The sequence below is a fragment of the Leptonychotes weddellii genome, chromosome 13 (assembly GCF_054177405.1).
Source record: "Leptonychotes weddellii isolate Sample4059 chromosome 13, ASM5417740v2, whole genome shotgun sequence".
Classification (NCBI taxonomy): Eukaryota; Metazoa; Chordata; class Mammalia; order Carnivora; family Phocidae; genus Leptonychotes; species Leptonychotes weddellii.
The window spans coordinates 70,025,814-70,048,260 of NC_138381.1; the positions used below are offsets into that span (position 1 = coordinate 70,025,814).

Consider the following 22,447-nt stretch of genomic DNA (forward strand, 5'->3'; position numbering starts at 1 on the left):
CTGTGCCTCAGTGCCTCGGGAAAACGGGGTAAGGAGAGCATTTGCTACCTGTTGGTACTAGTTGGTGTGTGTAAAGACATGAAAGAAGTAGAATCTGTCCGAAGCACAAGAACAGGGTGAGGGGCAGGCGGGAGGGCAAAAGCAAGTGCAATGAGAAAGCAGGTGAACATGTAGGTGGGAGCAGCGTCAGAGGGCTGCAAAGCCTTGCCTGCCTCCCCTCCAGGCGATGACCAACCCGCTGCTCATTTCATCCCATATCCATTAAGTCTTTTTATCTTTGCAGCATCTCAAGCAGGGTTTTGTTAACATCTTAATTTTCCACAGGACGAAACATGTTCAGGGACACGAAGTGACTTACCCAAGGCCCTGTGGCTAGAATGTGGCAGGGTCCGGAGGGGCCCGGGAGCTCTGGCATGTGGTCCATTCGCAGCCTGGAAGGTGATCTCCTGCAGTGGCCACAGCCTTGGGAGTTGGAAGATGTGGATTCTTACTCCGATTCTATAACTGACTGGTTGGGTGTCTCATAACTTGTTCAGCCTCAGGAGAGTCAGTGAAGAGATGGCCAAAGACCCCTACTCCCTAGAACCCGCGAACGTGACCTTATCTGGAAAAGGGGTCTTTGAAGAAGTGATTAAGACTCTTGGCATAAGGAGAACATCCTGGATTATCCAGGACCCTAAATGCAATCACCTGTATCCTTATAAGAGACAGGGAGAGGGAGACTTCATACACAGAGAAGGCCACGTTGCCACGGAGGCAGAGAATGGGCAGAGATTGGAATGATGCGGCCTCAAGCTAAGAAACACCAGCAGCCACCAGAAGCTAGTAGAGGCAAGGAATGGATCCTCCCCTAACATCCGCAGGGAATGCCGCCCTGCTGACACCTTGATTCCGGCCCAGCAACACTGACTTTGGACTTCTGGCCTCTGGAACTATGAGAAAACAAATTTCTGTGGTTTTTAAGGAAGCAGACACATGGTAATTTGTTGTAGCAGCCACAGGATACTGAAACTGACTTTTTCATCTAGAAAGAGGCAGTAATAAATTCCCTCTCACAGGGCTGATGAGAGCCTGAAGTGAGTCAGGACGTGGCAAAGAATCTAGCAAGAACCAGAATGTAGTAGTAGGTGATGAGTAACCATTAACTGCCTGTTTTTCTTATCCTTCTCTCACATCCACTTTGAGGTACAGCTTGGGCCCTGAAGCTGGAAGGCCCTGTGTGGGAAGCCCGGCTCCAGCACAAAGTGGTAACAGCCATGTGACTCGTGAAGCCACCTGCCCCCTTAACCTCTCATCTCCTATCCACTGGAGGAGAATAATGGTAACCCACCTAAGAGGAGCAGCAAGGGGCCACATAAGGTAATTCACACACAAAGTGCTCTCAGCAAAGTTTCAGGTACACAGTTGGTGCTCAATAATTGAGAGCTATTATTATTCTAGGCAGTCGATGCTGAGCTAGCTTCCTCACATGGCTGGGTTCATGTCTCTTGCCTTCAGTGGACCCTGAAAAGTCTTCCCATCTTATTTCTGTCCGGAGATAATCAACCAAAAGGCACAGGGCGGGGACCACGTGAAACTCCAGTTTCTCCACCATGTCACTCACCCATCTGTTTACAGAGCCCTACTCTGCGCGACACCACCATGCTAGGTCTTACAGACAAACTGGGGGACAAAACGGATGTTCTGTATATGGGAAGACGGAGTGAACCTAATAATCACACAAACAGGTAATCCCAAAGTGTCACAGTGCTATGAAGGAGCAGGTTCAGGGATCTAGAAGGGACTTTTGAGTAGAGGCCCCGAGGACGAGCATTTGGGGCCACCCCTGACCACAGCAGCCCAGCCTGGGGAGGAGCTTGGACTGAAGCCAGTGTGGATGCACCCGCAGCCCTTGCTCTTAAAGTGTGCAATTTGAGAAGCTTGTTATACCCATACCCCTATGAAAACATCACTGCAGTCAAGACAGTGAACGTATCTCTCACCCCCAGGAATTGCAAGCCCTGATCTGCTTTCTGTCACCTTCCATTGTCTAGACTTTCTGTAAATGGAATCGTAAGGCACACTCTTTGGGGGTATGGTTTCTTTCACTTAGCATAATTGTTAACTATTTTAAGATTCATTTACGTTGTTTGTATCAATTCAGTTGACCCTTGAACCACGCGGGCATTAGGAACGCTGACCTTTGTGCAGTCAAAATCTGCATAGAACTTTTGACTCCCTGAAAACCTTACAAACAGCCTACTGTTGAACAGAAGGCTTACCAGTAACATAGAGTCAATTAACACATGTTTTGTATATGTATTGTACACTGCATTCTTACAAGAAAGAAAGCTAGAGAAAAGAAAATGTTAAGAAAATCATAAGGGGAGGGGCGCCTGGGTGGCTCAGTCGGTTAAGCAGCTGCCTTCAGCTCAGGTCATGATCCCAGGGTCCTGGGATCAAGCCCCACCTAGGGCTCTCTGCTCAGCGGGGAGCCTTCTTCTCCCTCTCCCTCTGCCTGCCACTCTCCTGCTTATGTGCTCCCTCTCTCTGTCAAATAAATAAAATCTTAAAAAATTAAAAAAATCATAAGGAAGAGAAAATACATTGACAATTCCGTGCTGTTATTTATCAGAAAAACATCGTGTATAAGTGGACCCGTACAGGTCAAACCTGTGTTGTTCAAGGGTCAACTATAGTTCATCCCTTTACATTGCTGAGTTGTATTCTGTTGCATGCAGATACCAAAATTTCTATCTCTGTTTATCTATTCATGGAGATTTAGGTGATTTCTGGTTTATGGATATTACAAATAAAGCTGTATGAATATTCACACAAGAGTCTTCACATGGATGTGAGTCATCACTCCTCCTGGGTGGACGCCTATGGGTGGGAGGGCTGGACCCCACGGCAGGCATATGTTTCACCTTCTAAAAACCAGACAAACTGGCTTCCAAAGTGGATGGTACCATTTACATTTCCACCGGAAGCGCGTGAGTTCCGGGTCTCCCGCAGCTCTGCCCACACGCGGCATGTGGTGTGGTCTGGCCTTTCCACGTTGGCCACCATCACCCACGTGTGTGGCATATCACGGTGGCTTTCATTCCTAAAGATTAACAATGCTGAGCATTTTTTCAGAAATCTATTTGCTAGCGGTAGATCTTCTTTGGCAAAGGGTGTTTAAATCTTTTGGCCGTTTGTTAATCAAAAAAGAGTTTAATACATCTGCTCTTTACAAAGGTGTGGGCAGGGTTTAGGGAAGGCAACCAGGGGTGGAGAAGCTTCCTCAGGCCGCGAGCTGTTATCCCCCTAGCTTGGGTTACTCGTAATTACTCTCCCTTGACAGAAAGCTGTCTGTGGGGGGCTGCCCACGATGGGACCTGTGAGTTTAGAACCGTTTCCCACATCTGTGAAAGGGGATGGTAGTAATAACGGTACCTGCTTCATGGAGTTGTGCAGATTCAATGAGCTTATGTGTATAAAGCACTCAGAACAGCACTGACCTGAAAGATGTCCCCATCCTGATCCCCCAAAGCTGTGAATGTCCCCTTCCACGGCAAAGAGCACTATGGATCTTGGGATGGGGAGATCATCCCGGATTCTCTGGGCGGGTTCAATGTCATCACAAGGGTCCTCATGAGATGGAGGCGGGAGTTTCAGGGTTAAAGAGGTGATGATAGAAGCAGAGGTCAGAAAGAGAAAAGAGAGAAGGACTCAACCTGCCGTTACTGATTGAAGATGGAGGAAGAACACAGCCCTGCCAACACCCTGATGTTGGCCCAGTGAAACCCATTTTGGAATTCTGACCTCCAGAACCATAAGACAACAAATTTATGTGGCAGTTTGTTACAGCTGCCGTAGACTCATATGCTAGAGGAAGAAATACCTCTGCCTCCTGTCCTTTCAGGCTTCCCACTGGCTGACCAGCTGGAAGCCGGGGGCCGCAGGAGCCCATTTGTGTAGTTCGCCCAGGTCAGCCTGAGTGGGAAAGGATACTGTGGACCGTGTCTCTGGAAGGGCCAGAGGAAGATATCCAGCACAAGTATTATCCCCATTTTACAGATGGGGAAACTGAGGCACGAGAGGCTAGGTAAGCCATCCAAGGTCACACAGCTAGGAAGGGGTATAGCTGGGACCTGAATGTCAACGTGCCCAATGCTAAAGTTGACATGTCTAACCATCGGACCACACTGCTTCCCATTGTCAAATCCCTGCTGCCGACCTGGTACTTGGCGTGAGCTCAGCGGGCGGAGGGTAATGGTGATGGTGGTCTCAGAGGGGCATGTGGGGAGGCATCTCAGGACTTCCTGAGATCTGTTGTTTCCCTTTGGTCTTTCTTCTCATTGTCTCTTTTCTTTCTTTTTTTTTTTTTAAATATTTTATTTATTTATTTGACAGAGAGAGACACAGCGTGAGAAGGAACATAAGCAGGGGGAGTGGGAGAGGGAGAAGCAGGCTTCCCGCTGAGCATGGAGCCCGATGTGGGGCTCGATCCCAGGACCCCGGGATCATGACCTGAGCCGAAGGCAGATGCCCAACGACTGAGCCACCCAGGCACCCTTCCGTGTCTCTTTTCTGTCTTTATGCCATTTTAGACTCCCTGGCACTGCCCCTGGGCATCAGACCTGTGCCTTCACCTAAGGAAACCACAGTAACCTAGGATTTTGGTTCAACTGAATAAACCACATGGTGGGGGAGTGAAGGTGAGACGTGGGGGGTGCAAAATCAGACCCAGACTGCCCTGATGTGAAATAATTAAAAATTATCTCTACTGGTCTCTGTCTCCGGTTGCTGAAAATGAGCTCCTAAATCCCTTGGAATTTCCTGGAGTATCTTTGGTTCTAATGAGGTGACTCCTGGTGGGCTCCTGGATGGGGGCTGGCCACCAGAAAAACCAAGCTATGATCAGAAGCTTAGAACTTTCAGCCCTATCTCCCTTATTCCAGAGAGGGGAGAGGGGCTGGAAATGCAGTTAATGATCAATCATGCCTATGTGATACGGCCTCCATAAAAATCCCAGTACTGTGGGGTTCTGAGAACTTTGGGGTTGGTGAACACGTCCACATGCCGGGAGGGTTCTGCACCCCAACTCCATGGGGACAGAAGCTCCTGTGCCCAGGACCCTTCCAGACCTCACCTTATGTGCCTCTTCATCTGGCTAATCCTCAGTATCCTTTATCTTATCCCTTATGATATGATAAGCAGGTAAATGAAAGTTAAGTGTTTCCCTGAGTTCTGTGAGCTATTCTAGCAAATGACTGAACCCAGCTCGTGTCGGAGCATTGCCTGATGTGGGGGAACCCCACACATGTGGTGTCAGAAGTATTGAGTGTGTGAGTAAAGAAGGGACACAGCAGTGTTTTCCCGATGCACTTGGCCAATGGCTTTGGGCACTCAAGATGGATGGCCAGTTCCAACCTGCTTTCCTGCCAGCCAAGGCCTGTGATGAATTCTGGGCTGTCTGAAGTTGAAAAGATGGACTGCTCTTACAGAATGGAAAGCAGGAGTCTTCAGAAATTCTTGAGCGCGTCTCCCTCTGCCCAGATTCCCTGCTTTGAGTGTTCTTGCAGAGGCACTGACATTAATTAACCCCTAAAGATGATGTCTTTTCCCAACTCTGCTCAGTCCTCTGAATTACAACAGCTATCTGCCCCAACACCTACCAGCAGGCCTTTCCTGCAGGCAAAGCACCCCTGCCACCACACCCCATCCTGTGTCCACGGCAGACATCCCTAATCGATCATGGAGTTTGTTTCTTCTGAGCCCCAGTACCCTTCCCTTTAAAAAACAACGCTCCTAAAGTCACAAAGAGTTGAAACCTATGAAAGCCATCCTTCCCTGGGAGAAGCAGGACTCAGGGCATGGCAACGTGCTTTTTTCCTTTCTCAGGTGACATTTAGATGAAAATTGCATGAAGGGCAGTTTTGAACAATGAAACTCAGAAGTGCCCTTGAGGAGTAGAGGATGGTGGTGACAACAAAGAACATGCTCAGACTCGGGGAACTGTAAGAGGTGGGTGACATATGGTGGCATCAACTCTGCCCACACCTACTCTTAAGGTGCCCCGAATACCCTGCATGATCAGCATGACTGGGGCTATCTGTGGCCACAGCTAGTGCCTACCTTGGACTTGACAGCCAGGATGATCTTGGGCAGGGCCACGACGAGGCACTTGAGGGCAATGGTGACATACTTCAGCACAAAATCAGCGATGCCCACAATCCACAGCAGGTCGAAAAAGTCCAGCGTCTCCAGGTTGGGCTTTAGGAATATGAGGCTGGGGGAGAAGGGGAGATGGTTCAGAGAGTCCAGACACTCACTTAGGATCCCTGGCCCTTCTGGGAGCCTTGTAAGTATTACCTGTAGACAGAGCCCTGAACTGGGGATCAGACATCTGTGTCCTCTTTCTGAATCTGCTACTAACTTGCTGTGTGACTTCAGGTGGGTGTCTTAACCTCTCTGAGCCTCAGTTCCCCTGAGGGCTATGCAAGGAGATTGGCCAGGAGCCTCATTAGTTAAGGTGCCTTCCAGTTTTATGAGTCCACAATAGGCTTCCACAGAGGAAGCGAAAGGGAGGGAGGCAAGTAGGCTGGCCAACACTATATAGGGAGGAGGGAAACTGATGTGCAGACACCTCTGTTCACTGTATCTCATTGTCCTGCACAGTGAGCATTGCTTATTCCCACTTTATAACTGAAGCACTGAAGCTTGGAGAGGTGAAGTAAGTGGCCCAAGGTCACATGGCATGATACGCATATGGGCATTAATATCAGAAAGACCTGAATTTGAATCCAGTTTTCTCCATTTATTGGACCCTGGGCAAATAATGTTATCTTGTAAGCCTCAGGGTTCTCCTCTGCAAAATGGAAGTCATTCCCTCCTTCATAGTGTTATTGGTGGGATTCGACTGAGATAACAGACATACTACAGACCCTGCCATGCAGCAGTGATAGTAACAGCAACCCTACGAGGTAGGCACTATTACAGCCCCATTTTGCAGATGAGGAAACAGAGGCACAGAAAGATAAAGTACACGCACAAGGTCCTACAAACACTAAGGGGCAGAGGTGGATTCTGACCTGGATATCCTGGCTGTACTTAGTGCTTTCAGTCTTTATCCCATAGCAGCGCTATTCGGAGTATGTAAACCCATTCTACCCATCTGTGACCACGTAAGTTAACCTCACATTCAATTTTTGCACTTACCTTGTTAAACACAGACAACAAGCCGTTCTCCAACTGGCATTGGTCCACGGACCACACTTCGAGTAGCACTGCTCTCTACCATCTCTGAGAGTAATGATGTTAGTCATAATAACATAATAGCTAGGATATCTTGGCTGTTTACATCATTGCTGGCCTATCCTACAGACTTCACATGTCTTAACTCATTTCATTTTACCAAAGACTCTATGAAGCAGGTGCTATGATTATTCCCATCTGAGCTGGAGAAACCAGAGCACCAAGAGGTAGAGTCACCTGCCCATGGCTCTTGGCTGGAATGAGAGCCAGGATAGGAACCAGCATCCAAACTGTGCTGGTTCACTCGCTTTTCCTCCTGCTGATTCAAGGCTCTGAGCAAAGGCCACACCAAGTCCTCTCTGTCCCCCGTAAAGCAAGGAACAGTGCACACAGCCCAGCGTGGATGCTTTGTGAATGCTTCTCACATATTCTGCTGGGCTGGCAGGAAATAGCACAAACCGGGCTCTCTTATGATAACATCCAAGGAATGAAGTGGTCTATTTTTTACTTTTATTTTAAAAAATCTATTTCTATTTGTAATAAAGATCCTCAAAGAGTCAAGAGTAGGGCAAAATCAATAAAAACAACCTATTTTGGCAACCTCTCCCGATACCTTCTGTGTCCTTTCACATTCTAGTCTTGTCTCTGGAGGATGCCTCTCCTCCAAGTTGGAGTGGCCATCCACGTTATAACTCAGGGAGAGGCCGGCACCTCTGCTTCTGCTCCCATTCTACCCCGGGACCCCAGGCTGCTTGGCTCTGCTTCTCTATTAAGCTTCTGTGATGGCAATACAATGAGGATCTGACTTCCACTTTTATCTCAGAGACACAAGCTGGTGTTAGATTCACCTGTCTGGGTTGTAGTTCACCGTCTTAGGGTTTCTTTTTTTTTCCTTTTTTTGCTTTTGGAGGAGGGACAGGGCCAAAGTGTTTTTGCAGATTGATTGCTAAGTCCACTTCCTTCTTTTCTTTTTTTTGTTTTTTAAAGATTTTATTTATTTATTTTAGAGAGAGCACGAGCATGCACACATTGGGTGGGGGGCAAGGGCAGAGGGAGAAGAGAATCTTAAGCAGACTCCATGCCCAGCGCAGAGCCCAACATGGGGCTTGATTCCAGGACCCTGAGATTATGATCTGAGCAGAAACCAAGAGTCGGACGCTTAACGAACTGCACGACCCAGGCGCCCAAGTCCACTTATTTCTAACGTTCACTATGAACTTTAATGGACTGATGTATTTTATTGTCAGTTTCACCCCTCCTGAGGCATTACCACCAACACCTATGGTAATTCATCATGAAAGAATAGTATCAATCATGATAGGATTATGATATATCAATGTTTCAGTTTACCCAGTACTTTTCATGTATTATAACATCTGGCCTTCTGAATAATTGGCCTGTCAGGTGGATAAGGCAAGAATAACCTGGTCCTGGTTTCACAATGAGGAAACTGGCATAAGGAGTTTCCATTATTTGCCAAAGGGCACAAAGCTGGTAAGCGGAAGGATGCTGGTCATTCGAGTTCAAATCCTAGGAAGATTCAATCTCACTGTCAAAGACTGCCTACCAGGACTAAGACTCATTAGGAAAAGCTTCATGAAGCCGCAGTTTCCCCACCTGCGAAATGGGGCCAGCAATACCCTGCTGGGTCACTGGGAGAGTAAAAGGAGCTAATGGCTATGGGGTTCACTTACAAACACACTGTAGACCATTGACATTATTACGGAAGGGGGCTGAACTCTGTTGCTTTTCTCCTAAGCTTCTCTCTCCCTTTCTGTGCTGCCAGTTTGACTCAGCCCTGGTTCAATGGGGGCACAGAGGTCTAAGCCTATGAACGTGATCATGCTCAGAGAATGGCATGAGCTGGAAATTCATCCAAGTTTCTGGGAAATGCTACCTCCTCCACCCTCCATCCACCAGGACCTTGATATTCTGGGCCAGTGTGTGTGATGTGTCTTGATGCCTTAGAACTAACTCCCCAAATTGCTTTTATGGAGTGGTCCCAAAAAGTGGAGAAACTGCCCATTCCTCAAGGTCCATTTTTAAAAGAGACATCCGTGATTTGGAAGCTTGGCTGGAGTTTCAGCCTAGTCCTACAGGCCCTCGCTGGCCAACCCTCTCCCACCTACCCACTGTGTGGTTACTGGGAAATGTAAGTCACACATGTGGCTTGCAGTGTGTTTCTATTAGAGAACTCTGCCCCAGCACACATATATATAACAAGAGAGTGGGATTGAAAACGTACATGACACAGAGCCACTGCATCGTTCTCATGTGAGGCAGCTGTGTGTCCCAAGCCCAGCAAAGTACCCCCTACTTTCCCACCAGGGGTCAGACCTCCCCACTTGCTCACCTGTTGTACAGCTGTTGGGAACTGAACGTATAGAGCACATATAGGGTGTTCCCCGCCAGAAAGGCCAAGATCCACAAAATGACCAGCACCGACCTCTTCTCCTGGAGACAAAGCAAGAGACTTGTAGGGATGCTGCAATGCCAGAGGTGCACATTGCAAAACATTCCAGAATGTTCTCTGACAAGTAGCCACTTTTCCCTTTCTCAAAGGTTTGGAAGAAGCAGGGCTGAGGGTGTGGAGCGCTCAGTGCCCTGTGCATGGTTACAGAGCGCTGGCATCTTCCCACCCCCCTGGAACCCAAGGGGTGGTCCCAGAGAAGGTGACAGAAATGTGGAGCCTGGTATGTGAAAAAGCAGGAAGGCTCTACGGGTAGCAAGGATTCTGGAGCCGGACGGCCTGGGTTCAAATCCTTGATCTGTAGCCGCAGGGCTGGGCAAGTTCCTGAAACTCTCTGCGTTTCCCTCTCCTCATCTGTAAAATGGGTACATACCGTGACTCCATTACAGAGTTGTGAGAATCGATGTACATGAAATGCTTAGAATGGTGCCTGCATGCAGTCAATGTTGGTTCACATTTCCTGTAAGGACTGGACGCACAGAGCAGGGAAGCAGCTCTTGCTCAAGGGCACGTGTGTTAAGCCTCAGTGCCCTCATTTGAAAATGGGAGTTTTGCTAAGGATGAAGGAAAATTCATAAATGTAAACTTTCAGTCTGGTTTCGGCTCATGTTTCGGACTCACTAAATGACAGGATCTAGGATCCAGATTTTCCAACGCAGCAGTCGATTCAAATCTACAGGTTGACAAATTCTGCTCTCCCTTTTTCTAGCCTGGACCACGGGGGCTACTATCCTGGCCTGACCGTTCAACCCAGGGCCACAGTTATAGTGTTCAATTCAAGCTCACACACATGGCCAGCAAAGTCTTTCCTCAAACCATCCCTATTTCTTTCTCCAGCCTCATTTCTGATTAGTCCCCAGGAAGCCAAGCTGGAAAACTTTCTTGGTTTCCTGTTTCCCAGCAGCTTCTCAGCCTGAGAGCCATCCCAAGGAATTTCTAGAGGAGGTGTGGGGCAGGGTGTGCTCCTGCCTATGTGGTCTGGGAGATACACACAGACCCCTGTGCTGCTGATTCCCAAAAGCTCATCTTTTCCTGGATCAGGGCGGCTGCATTGCTGGAATAAGATGAGGTCATAACTTTCTCAGTGTAACCTTCCCTGCGGTTTTGGTAAATGCTCCACTGTCTCTAGACACAGGTCAGTGCCCCGTGCATGGTTACAGAGCACATTTCCATAGAGTAGACAAAATAAATGCATCTCCATCCACCCATTATTCCAGGAGTGGTCAAGGTTAATGACCCTAGAAACCACCTCCAACCAACCAACTGCTCTTATCAATGTGAATAATCTACTCAGCAGCCCTTCTTACTCCAATAAATAATGGATTCCAGTTTAATCCTCCCGTAAATCCAAACCAGAGGTGGAATACAAAGAGAATTAGCAATGCCCTGAGAAGCCAAACTCTGAAGGACAAAAGGGGAGAGTTCTCCAGCAGTAAGTTGATATTTCTAAACTTACAAGGGTCATGCAGAATCTCTTTCACAGAAAATGTGTATGGACAGACAATACATCAGCTGTGTCTTCATAGGGTTCAAGGATCCCTATCTAGAACACCTACCCACGGATATAGGCAGCCTCTGACCCCTAAAATTTAAGCCAAGGCAATATTTAGATGTTCCGCATTTGAGAGAGAGCCCCCAAAAGTGTCCTATTATGGTGTTGATCAACCTGCTGTTCTAATAACAGCAGAAAGGAGTTTGCATAAAGAAGATGAGACCAAGGGTCAAGAAGAACCTTTGGTCCATGCCCAGCTCTGAACCTCAACGTGCTCATCTGTCAAATGGAGACTGAGCTGCCTTCTGTGCCTCAGAGAGGCCCAGATGCTTTTAAGAAAGCCCCAGAGAACGATGGAGAGAAGGACCAGAGAGGATGGTGGTTGTTAGGGGATCGCATGCACAGTAGAAAGTACAGGCTTATTAAAAGTAGCTCAATTAAATGTTTCCTATACACCAGGCCCTGTGCTAAACACCTCCTAAGCACTGTCTCATTTGACCCCCTCTATGCGTGCATGAAGTCGGTATGAATGGTTCCTTTTTCAGGGCAGCACTGGGGACTGAGATCACCAAGGTAACCTATCCCAGGGCCTGTGTGCAGGCGGCTGGAGGGGCTGTGTTCACCCCCGGTTGAAATCAAATACTTATCTGTGCAGAGCTTCACCGCCCGACACCACCACTTTCACGGACTGTGTGACCTCATACACAAGGCACTTAGTGTCTCTGAGCCACCGTTTCCTCATTGGGAAAATGAGCTAAGAATGATTCTGTCTCCCTCCAGGGCCGCTGGGACAAATCTGCAAGATGAACTATGCCATCTGCCCAGCTTTGTGCTTGGCGTGGTTAGCACCACGTGGAGGTTACATGGGAACTCGGGATGATGATGGTGAAGCTGGTGAACCAGCAGCGCCAGTGGGCTGGCCTCAACCGTGAGAGTGGCCAGGCAGATAAGGGTGCTGTGGGCACGTGGGGGAGACGCTGCAGTTGGGAGGGTGCGGGAGAAGGATAGCACATCCAGGGATCTCTGTCCAGGAGTGGCAGGCAGAAGAGTGGCCTCCCGGAGACGTCCCCGTCCTAGTCTCTGTCACCTGTGGCTATGTTAGCAGAATTTATTTATTTATTTATTTTTTCAAGATTTTATTTATTTATTCATGAGAGACAGAGAGAGAGGCAGAGGCAGAGGGAGAAGCAGGCTCCCCTCGGAGCAGGGAGCCCTATGTGGCACTCGATCCCAGGACCCTGGGATCATGACCTGAGCCGAAGGCAGACGCTTAACCGACTGAGCCACCCAGGCATCCCTATGTTAGCAGAATTTAGATGGCTATGCAGCTAACCTTGAGATGGGGAGACGCCTGGATTTTCTAGCTGGGCCCGATGTAATCACAAGAGTCCCTAAAAGCAGAAGAGGACACAGAAGGGAGCGTTCCCAAGGAGATGTGACCACAGACAGACAGGTGGGCATAGAGGTGCGGCATTGAGGGCTCAGAGGTGGAAAAGGGGCCACGAGCCAAAGAATGTGGGTGACCTCTAGAACCTGGGAAAGGCAAGGCAAGGGGATCTCCTCTGAAGCCTCCCGAAAGAACAGTCGTGTTGACAGCCGATCTTCACCTGGAGAGACCCGCTTCAGACTTCTGATCCACAGAACTATCAGGGAGTAAATCTGTACTGTTTTAAGCCACTGAGTTTGTGGTCACGCGCGACAGGCGCCTAGGACACCAACTCGCCGGGTGACTCACCTTCAGAGAGACCTGTTCTCGCAGCGTGGAGTTGGCGTAGGCAAAGGTGCTAGCCATCCCGATGCACACGGCAATGCCTGTGGGACAGAAGAGGTCCGCCACGGTCCTCTCAGGCTCCTTGGGCCTGGCCCGAGCTTACGAGGCACCATGAGCAACATTAAAAAGTCACTACCCTCCATTCCTTTACGCCAACCGAGCAGCAGAGGAAGTTTCTACAGGACAAACGACAACCCCCACTGGACAGAGGATGACACAGGCTCAGAGAAGGCGAGTGACTTGTCCCAGGTCACACAGCTGGCCGAGCAGGATCGCATCCCAGGTCTGACTCGGAATCCCATACTCTTAAGCACTGGGCACCATGAAGGCCTCTACAACCCTGCCCTGGCCCTTGGGATGAAGGGGCCCCAACCCGGCAGGTGAGGCCCCAAGCTGCCACACCCGCAAGCCCCCAGACTCACCGAGCTTGTGCTGGAAGCACACTTTGGCCAGGAGGATCAGGATGAAGGGCAGGCCTTTCTGGAGCCAGCAGACCACGGCCTTCAGCTCGGACAGGGCAGGGGCGGGCGTCCCCGGCTGCTCGTCGCCACCCTCGTCCGAGTGGGCGCGATGGTCCCCGCCCACGTGCTGCAGCAGTGAGCTCCCGCGGTGGCCGCTGTGGTGGAAGTGGTGGTGGGGCTGGCGATGGTGGTAGGCGCCCCCCTCGCCCCGGCCCCCGCCCTCCTCCCTGGACGCAGGCATCTGGATGAACACGTCCCCGCCTCCGGCCGATGCCCCAAGCACCAGGCTGGACGGAAACGGGGTGGCGGGCAGGCTGCCCGCTGGGAGGCCGGGGAGACCAGAGAAGAGCGCAGGTGGGGAGGCCGACTCTGCCTTCAGACTCTCAAAGACACCGCCTTCATCCACGCTCGCCTCAGAGCTGAGCGCTTGGCTGCGATTTCTGGGCCAGGAGGGAAAAGAGAGCCCCACCAAGTCAGGGGGGGAGAGAAAGACGGCACCCCAGTGGAGGATGGGGGGCAAACAACAGTACCAATATTGTTGCAGGCCGAATTGCTTTCCACCCCTCCCCATTCCTTTGTTGAAGCCCTAACCCCCGGACCTCAAAAGTGACTGTACTTGAAGACGGGGTCTTCGCAGTGGGTGATTAAGTTAAAATGAGGCCACTAGGGTGGGTCCTAATCCAATATGACTAGTGTCTTTATAAGAGGAGATTAGGACATGGACACACACAGAAGACCAGTGAGGACACAGGGAAAGGAGGAGGCCATCCACAAACCAAGGAGAAAGGTTTCAGAAGAAACCCACCCTGCCCACACCTTGATCTTGGACTTCCAGCCTCCAGAATAGTAACACAATAAATCGCTAACGTTTAAGCCACCCAGCGTGCGGTATGTCACAGAAGCCCTAGCAAACTGAGACAGACAGTACCAGCAACAGGGTCATAATCTTCATGGAAAATTTACCGTGCGCCAGATAGTTTTCTAAAGGCTTCCCATTGATTAAATCATGACACCCTCCTATCAACTCTGTGAGTTAGGTACCAATATTACCCCCATCTTACAGATCAAGAAACTGAGCCCAGAGAAAGGAACACGTCCTGAGTCACATAGCCAGGAAGGGACAGGACAGGAGAGATTCAACTAACTCCAGAGCCTGTTTTCTTCACCACTCTACTCTACTGAAAAGCGAGCACAGATTCTATGATTCTAGAATAACCTCAGGAACCCAGGGACCCCGGCCCTGGAATTTTCAATGACTCCCAGTTTCCACGAGGGCCCAGCCTTGGGTCACAGCTGATATCTGGAGGGCAGCAGACGGTAATATCAAGAAGACTCAACAGAAGAGCCCACGTTCAAACCCCAGCTCCACGCTTCCTAGGGGGCTTCCTAGGGGCCTTCCTAGGGGCCTTAGCAATCCGGCACTCACTTTTCTCACCTGAAGATGGTAGAAACACCATTCATACATAGAATTCCTGTGGGATCAAATTTACAACAGCCTTTTCAGTGTACCCAGCACAGAGCAGGAGCTCAATACATGGGATCCCTCTGGAGAGACCTCCGGGGCCAACTGCCTTCTCTAGTTCCAACCACAGCCTCCTGTACTGCTATCTGGCAAAGGATTCTGTGGCTCTTTGAGAGCCATTGCTGGAGGAGCAGAGAGCTCAGAGTTACCCCTACAAGACTGGAGAGCCCCGAACCGGGTACACTCTGCCATGAGCACCATGCCTGGGAGGTCTGGAGGTCAGCTCTCTTGGGCTTGCCTTCTTTTCAAATGGGAGCATGATGTGGAAACTCAGTCTGCCCAACAGAGACAAGTAGAGCTGGTTTGCTAGGTGTGCAGGTGTCAGGGGGAGGAGCAAAGAGCCTCCCTCCCCTCACTTGCCCCCAAGGCACCTCGCAGACCCCTATGGTACTTAAAATATGTCACGACCTTACTGAGTGTGAGAGCTGAGTTCCAGTCATCCTCTGTGGACCCCACAACCCAGGGCATGCAGTAGGTACTCAGTAAACGTGTGCTAGCTTTCATCGAGGCACATCATCCTAGACTCTGTATGATCTACTGTCCACTCGGAGACCAGGATGCATTTTAAAAAACACATATTTGATTATTTCACTGTCCCACTGAAAGGGCTTCCCATTCTAAACTCCCTCCTGCAGGTTCAGATAACCACTATCCATAGGGACGAATATCATTCCCATTTTACAGATAAAGAAACTGAGGCTCAGAGAGACAAAACTGTCAGATGTCCTGGACGCTCTGGCTCCAAACTCCAATGTCACCATGTGCCTTTTTCTCACTGCCCAAGGGCTTCCTACTGCAGGGCCTTTGCATAGACACCGGGATGTCTGCCCACCCCGCACCCATCCCACCTGGGTCACCTATGCTCATCCATCAGATTGCAGGTAAAATCTCTCTTGCTTGGTGGCGTCCTTCCTACCTCCCAGACAATGACAGTGTCCTTGTTTCTTGTTTTCACTATACCCTAACCCACTGCATGGGAGTGTTCCCAAGTATCATTTCACTGCCTATCTCTGGCTCTCAACCATGGCGGCACATCATAATCACTCAGGGGAGCTTCTGAAAAATACAGGTGCCTAAGACCCAGTGTTAACCAATTGAACAAAATCTTTGGCGGTGGGCCTTGACATCTCTAGTTCGTGAGAGCCCTCTAGGTGATTCTAATGTTCAGTCAGCACTGAGAACAGCACTTCAGGCTGGGCCCTGCTCCAAGAGGTCAAAGATCATGATTGTTTATTCCTACTGTCTCTCTCCAGCCCAGCACAATGCACCAGGCACACACAGCATGGTCAATAAATACTGTTTGAAAGAATGAATGAATGAGCGTAATAAAAGCTCTGAGAAGGCCTGCAACTGAAGAAAAAACTAATTTTGTTGAAACTTAAGTGTTTCCCAACCTTATTTGACCATGGGATTCCTTTATTCTGTGGAAAACCTATTACCATCTTAGGGGACATTTGTGAAACCCAGCAGGGGACACGCTGGCCTGGAGAAATCTCAGGGTTGGCTTCTCTAGCTCCATAAACTTGACCTGGGAGGAAACGATCATAAACCTGGTGCAAGGGAGGGAACTTGGAGATGGCTACCCATTCTCCCACCCCATGGCCTATCCCTGCTGGCTCCCCAAACCCAGGAGATATATGGTCCTACTCCCTTGGGCTTGGGATAACAATAAAAATAATATTAATAACAACAACAACAACAGACACCATGGCTATGACCCTCAAGGGGCCGTGAGCTTTTTCTGCACTTCAAGAAACTGAGCTCAGAAAGCAGGAGTGCTGGCAGGTGCCCACGCTGACCCACATAGGGGCCAGCCTCTCTCCGCCATTGGGCCCTGGAAAGCCCTCCTGGCCCCCTGAGCTCACCAGCACGGAGTTTACTGGGCTCAGGGGGCCTCTAGAACTCAGGGAAGACTCAACCCACCAAGGGCTTTTTATAGCTTGCCTCCCTTCCCCGGGCCCCTCCTCAGTATCCAGCCGAGATTTCAGCCTAAATGGGAAACAATATTCCTTGGAGGACTGAAGCTGTTTCCAACTTAACCATTTCAGGGCTAGAATGTGAGGCAGCCCAGGAGGAGAAGTGGATCCACCCAGACAGGATGCAATCATAATATGGTGCCACAAAGCATGGACTAAGGGGGAGCAGGGGTGATGGGCTGGGGCCTGAATCTCAGCCTGCTGCTTCCTGGCTGTGTGACTTCAAGTAACTTACTTTCCTTCTCTGAGCTTCACTTTCCTCAACTGTAAAAATAGTGGTAAAAATAGTCCTGACCTCATCAGGCTAATGTGAGGGTGGTGCAGGGTAAGCACACCATACACGGTGGCCATTATTTTCCTGCTGCAGTCTCTGCCCCCAAAGACCTCACGGTTCACTTGAGGGCAGACAGCGATTCTGTCTTCAGAGGCTAGAGAAGCTCCAAGAGCCATGCTTATTATATGCCAGATGCTGTGTTTGTGCATTTTCATGCTCATTCGCTCATTCCTCAACAACCCTGAGTTTTATTATCTGGATTTTATTGCGGGGAGGGGGGAAGAAACTGAGATCCAGGGGTGGAGTCGCTCACCAAAGGCACCACAGATGGGAAATGGCTAAGCTAGGATTTTGGCTGAGGGTCATCTGACTTAGGGCCAGTGCTCTTCCTTGTAGAACAGGCAGGGCTGATGCAAAACAGTCTTAATGGGACTGGCAGACACACTGTGACCTTGTCGTCAACCTTGGGCTCGCAGGGGACCCGGCATAGGATGTGAAGGCGGAGCTCAGCTGCCTGGTCCTGGGATGTATGTACAGCACAGGTGGAGAGTGTCACAACGTGAGAACACATCTCCATGGTGTGGACTCTCTTGGACTTCAGTAGACAGTAATGCTAGCTCATGAGTGTTTTCTGAGATTTTTTTTCTATTTGTCTATTTGGCATCCGCTAATAAAAGCTGTGGCCTGTGCTTACTCCTTGTTTCTTTCTGCCTCCCAACTGACACTGGTGCTTCCCCCTGTGGCTCTTCCTGGGAAGGCGTGCCCCACTCTCTTGGGAAATGTAAGGAACCAAAATCTTCTCCCAGTGCCCTTAGCCTCTCTATGTCCTCACTCACTCACCTCTGTAAGTTAAAATCTGTGGGAACGATCATTGATGCAATGAGTCAAGCGGATCGCCTGTCCCACGGGCTTTGGGGATTACCCTAAAAGCAAGAGCAAGCTGCTGTATTGAGAAGTATATGCCATCACTGGGCAAAGCAGTTTCCAACCAGATCTCCTTTGCTTATCTCACAAGTAACCCCGAAAGGCAGGTATTATTCAATCGAGATTTGGTTTGCCCCAGACCATCTGAAGCCCAGAGCCTCCAGATGAAACGAAACCAGGAGAGGTCCTACCTACCTTTCAGGTGGACCGTTATCCGTATTACTGCTGTGGCGCCTCTGCATTTTCCTTAAGACCTGGAAGTCAACATATGGCATGAGCTAGAGTCTCTCAGCATTCCCATTGCCGGTTGGATTGCCAAGGCAACTGTAAACAAGTATTATTACTCCTGCCTCACATCCCCAGAGTTCTCTGACATTCTGCAAACCCTGCTTGCATCCGTTAGGTCATCCAACTCTTAATTCAACATTCATTCCCTGGGAGGAAAGTGTTATCACCCCATTTTGCAGATGAGGATGTTGAGACCCAGAGGCGGAGGAAGATTTCCTCATGTGAGAGGCAGCAGTGAAATGTGGAGCAAGGAGATGCTGGAGGATGGGAGAATGAGACATGGCTTTGGAACTGATGCTGCTCCTAACATGCTTTTAGGAGCACCCTTGGACAAATCAGCAACCTCTCTGTGGCCTCAGATTCCCCATCTGTTAAATTGGGGGGTTGATGGTGTGTGTGACTGAAACCCAAAGCTACCTTCCAGCCCTCACATTTAATATGGTGATAATAAGGATGTGAATTCTCATGGAGACACATCACCTGGGTCACTGTGAGGAGCCACATGGACTTCAGAACTCCATGTTGATGACGCCTGAGGTGGGCCTTCAGGGCTCTGATGGGGTTGTGACCGCTAGAGTCCAGAGAAAGCAGGCCTCTCCCTCCACTTCCTCCAGAAGGATGCACAGGTCACCAGAGCTTACCAGACTCCAAACCCTGAAGGGAACAGAACACTTAAGGGAACAGTCTGTGGGATGGCTTGAACCTGAGAATGTCTTAGGGCATCATGGGTAGCTCTAAGCATATGGTTCTGTCTGCTCCCTATCTCTGGTTAGCCTCTCACTGATCCCTCTTTAGGACTCCTGAGGATATTATATTAACGAATTCTGTCCTATTGTCAAACTATGAGTCCTGATTGGGGAATACAGAAAATATGTGTGAGGCCCTCTAATGGCTTCCCATTGCAACCAGAATAGAATCCAAACTCTGTTTATGGCCTACAGGTTCTGCCTGATGCAGCTTCACCTGTTTCCAATCTTATTTCCCTCTACTCTTCCTTTAACCCCTCCCCAACAGCCACACTGGACTTTTTGTTTCTCAAACAGGCCGGCTTGTCCCTGCCCTCAGGGCCTTTATACGCCAGTTCTCTGTTCCTTCAATGCTGTTCCTTCTGTCTAGCTCCCTCAGGTTAAAGGTCACCTCCTCCCAGAAGCCTTCTCCTCTCATCCTCCTGACTCACCATATGTTGCACTGTTTTATCTTCTTTAATAGAACTTATTCACTTATATGTTTGCTTATTTATGATCTGTCCCCCATTAGAATGTAAATGCCACAAAAGCAGGGATACTATGTCTGGCTCAACCCTGTACCTCAGCATCCAGAACTGCCTAGCACAGAGCTGCATTCAACAAACAAATATTCAAATGTTTATTCAATATTTATTATGGATCTCAGTTACCTTTTTGTATATCCCTTTCTCCCTCCCTGACTTTTCACCCTAGAAAAATAAAAGCCACAGACTTTCCATGAATAGGTTTAGCCTTTTTTTTTTTTTGTATCAGGACCAAAGATGGTATCTTTTAGTCGAGGACATCATAATCAGTTGTTGAATGATTTCCTAATCCTGACCACTTTCTTCAAAGGACAGCATTGGTGTTACTAGGACCACTGATTAGAGACAATTCACTGGCTAACCCTCTCTTCTCTTTTGGAAAATCAGCTAAGAAATGGGTCAGTAGCACTATCTTCACATATGAAGGAAAGCTCGTTATGTAAATATTTTTCAAGAATATGCAATGTCACCTCAATGGCCCCTCCCAGTGATTCCCCATCACTTGCAAATCCTTGGGGAAAATAAAATACAGCATCCCCAAAATTCAATTCCCAAATTTGACACAGCCTCCTAAATCACATGCCCAAGATTCTACTTTCAGATGCTCGCTTTCAGGGGGCTTCAGATTCACTCTTGGAAGCAGGCCATACATAATTATTCCAATATTGAATTCTGGAATAAAATTTTGCACGTGGGATGCATCTGAACGACTGAATGAAACGCCTCTTAACCCTCTGCTCCATTCATTGTACTACATCCCTCTGAAGACTTTTCAATGCATGCTTTGTTTTAAGTTGCGCCCCCAGGCCGTTACAGGAATGCACCGAAATGCACGCGAGAGCATCTCCTGCGTTCCACGCACTGGAAGCCGGCAGGTGCACTTGAGGAACAAAGCCGCGAGCATCTCTCATTCCTGCAACCAACGTTCAGCACAAGACGCCCCAGGACTGCAAGGACAGGAGACTACACGGACTGTCCCCGGAGAAAAAAAACGCGTTCTCTTTTTACCTGCCCAGACAATTCAGCAATCACAGCAGCATCATTCACGTCCTTCCAAGCCAATCACACTCGAGGCCCGGGGAGCACGTGACTTCCGAGTGCTTCCGGCCTCTCGTCGGGTTCTCTCAGGCGGCCTTAGCCCGGCGCTAAGACCGCGGCGCTGCTACTCCTGCGGTGCGCACGCGATTGCCCGCCCCCTTTTCGGGATTCAGCCAATAGGAGGCCGCCGCTTCTCAGGGACCAATGGGGAGGAGCCGAGCGAGGCCAGTGGGCGACGCGAGCGGAGCGGAGGCGGGGCGGGGAGCGGGGTCACGTGGGGCGGCGCGGGGTGGCTGCCGGGAGCTGGCTGGGCCGGAGGCCGCGGGGCCGGCGCCGGCCGCGAGGAATGGGGCTGCCGGCCGCGTAGGGGCCATGCCGCCCGGGCCCCGGGCTTTCCCCACTCCGCGCCCTGGCCGCCGCGCCCCGCGTCCGCCCCGGCATGGTGAACCTAGCGGCCATGGTGTGGCGCCGGCTCCTCCGGAAGAGGTGGGTGCTCGCCCTGGTCTTCGGGCTCTCGCTCGTCTACTTCCTCAGCAGCACCTTCAAGCAGGTCAGTGGCTGCCCGCCGCCCTCCCGCCTTTGCTCTCCCGGCCGCCTGGCTTCCCCCTGGGGTAGGGGGAGCCACCCGTGGAGCCGCGCTGCCAGTGTGTCCGAGGGTCCGGTGCGCCGGGACCGAGGACGGGCGAAGGGACCTGCTCATTTCGTTGGTGCCAGGGCGAAAAGGCGCTGCTAGGCCAGGGGCACAGGTGAAACTCGAACCCAGGTCTGTGGGCCCCTGACTGTGATTATTACCCTTACTGCTGTCTGTGTGCCTTCTACCTGCCGGGTCCAGGGCTTAGAGGGGGCGTGCGTTTCTTGCTTCTTCCTCCCGGCGGTCCTGGGGGATGGGTGTCCCCAGATTGCAGCGGGGGAAACTGAAACTCAGAGAGGCGGAGGTGGTAAGTAGCCAAGCTGCAAGTCCAGCGCTGGCGTAACTGGCCTGCGTTTCCTTTGGGGGCTCAGTGGTCCACCTGGGAGACTCAGCAGGACCCATGAGGTACCCTTTCTGTGCATAACTTGTTTGGATGGAATTTCCTTCTCACATCCCCATCCCCTTCGTTTTTCTTCTGTGTGATAATTTCTGGGAGAAAATGGCAGGGTGGTTTGGTGGGAAATGCGACCAAAGCATTGGACGTTTATGAGTCCGGTTTGAGCGTTTGGGTTTTTAGAAAGGGTGAGAGCATACCTCGGAGTGTATCAGGTACAATACCGGTTTATGCTGTTCCTCTGATGTCTGGTTGCTCTGATGCTCTCAAGGGTCAAGCTCGTAAATAAAATATATTAATGAATATAAAATAAACTATGTGGTCACCCTAGTTTAATAGGATCGGTTGGGGAGCTGCGTAAAGGGAACATAGGGAACTGTATCCCACCTCTTACCTTGGGCAAACAGAGAGGCTGAGTAGTGTTGTGAGCCTCTTTATTGACTGGGGTGTGTTGGTGACATTCAAGAACAAAGTGCTTCTGGGACTTGTGTTTTCTGTAACCTCACAGACACCTTCTTGTGGTCACGTGCTTTTCCTTCTCTGTCTGGCAGACCTCTGAGTGTTGCAGTGAGCCAGGACTCAATCTCTGCATTCTTTCCTACCTGACCCAGGTAATCTCTGGGACCATTGTTTATTTCCAGCTGTATGCTCTTGATACCCAAATTTGTAACTAGCCTAGACCTATCCAGAAAACTCCCCAATTCTTTTTTTTTTT

The 22,447-nt window shown here is 49.9% G+C and overlaps 2 protein-coding genes across 19 annotated transcripts in view; one reads left to right on the forward strand and one right to left on the reverse strand.

Moving 5' to 3' along the window:
* Positions 1–20,826, reverse strand: part of RNFT2 (ring finger protein, transmembrane 2) — a 68,752-nt gene extending 47,926 nt beyond the window's left edge. The window contains exons 1-7 of the mRNA XM_081802118.1: positions 20,678–20,826; positions 18,880–19,053; positions 18,307–18,365; positions 13,377–13,855; positions 12,919–12,995; positions 9,575–9,675; positions 6,103–6,256 (exon numbers count right to left, since the gene is read on the reverse strand). Coding sequence (XP_081658244.1) covers positions 6,103–6,256; positions 9,575–9,675; positions 12,919–12,995; positions 13,377–13,855; positions 18,307–18,365; positions 18,880–18,903 — 894 coding nt within the window. The 5' untranslated portion in view covers positions 18,904–19,053; positions 20,678–20,826. The remainder of the gene's footprint in view (positions 1–6,102; positions 6,257–9,574; positions 9,676–12,918; positions 12,996–13,376; positions 13,856–18,306; positions 18,366–18,879; positions 19,054–20,677) is intronic.
* Positions 20,827–20,975: 149 nt separating this feature from the next.
* The window catches only part of SPRING1 (SREBF pathway regulator in golgi 1), a 223,576-nt gene continuing 222,104 nt past the window's right edge, over positions 20,976–22,447 (forward strand). For 11 of the 18 annotated variants that reach the window (XR_014139781.1, XR_014139782.1, XR_014139780.1 and 8 more), the window contains exons 1-2: positions 20,976–21,193; positions 22,284–22,343. Coding sequence is in view for 15 of the 18 variants with exons in the window: in XM_081802143.1 (XP_081658269.1) it covers positions 21,080–21,193; positions 22,284–22,343 (174 nt within the window). In the remaining 3 variants the exon portion in view is untranslated. Of the gene's footprint in view, positions 21,258–22,283; positions 22,344–22,447 lie in introns of all 18 variants that reach the window. The other 7 variants (XM_081802137.1, XM_081802139.1, XM_081802135.1 and 4 more) reach the window with 6 other exon arrangements.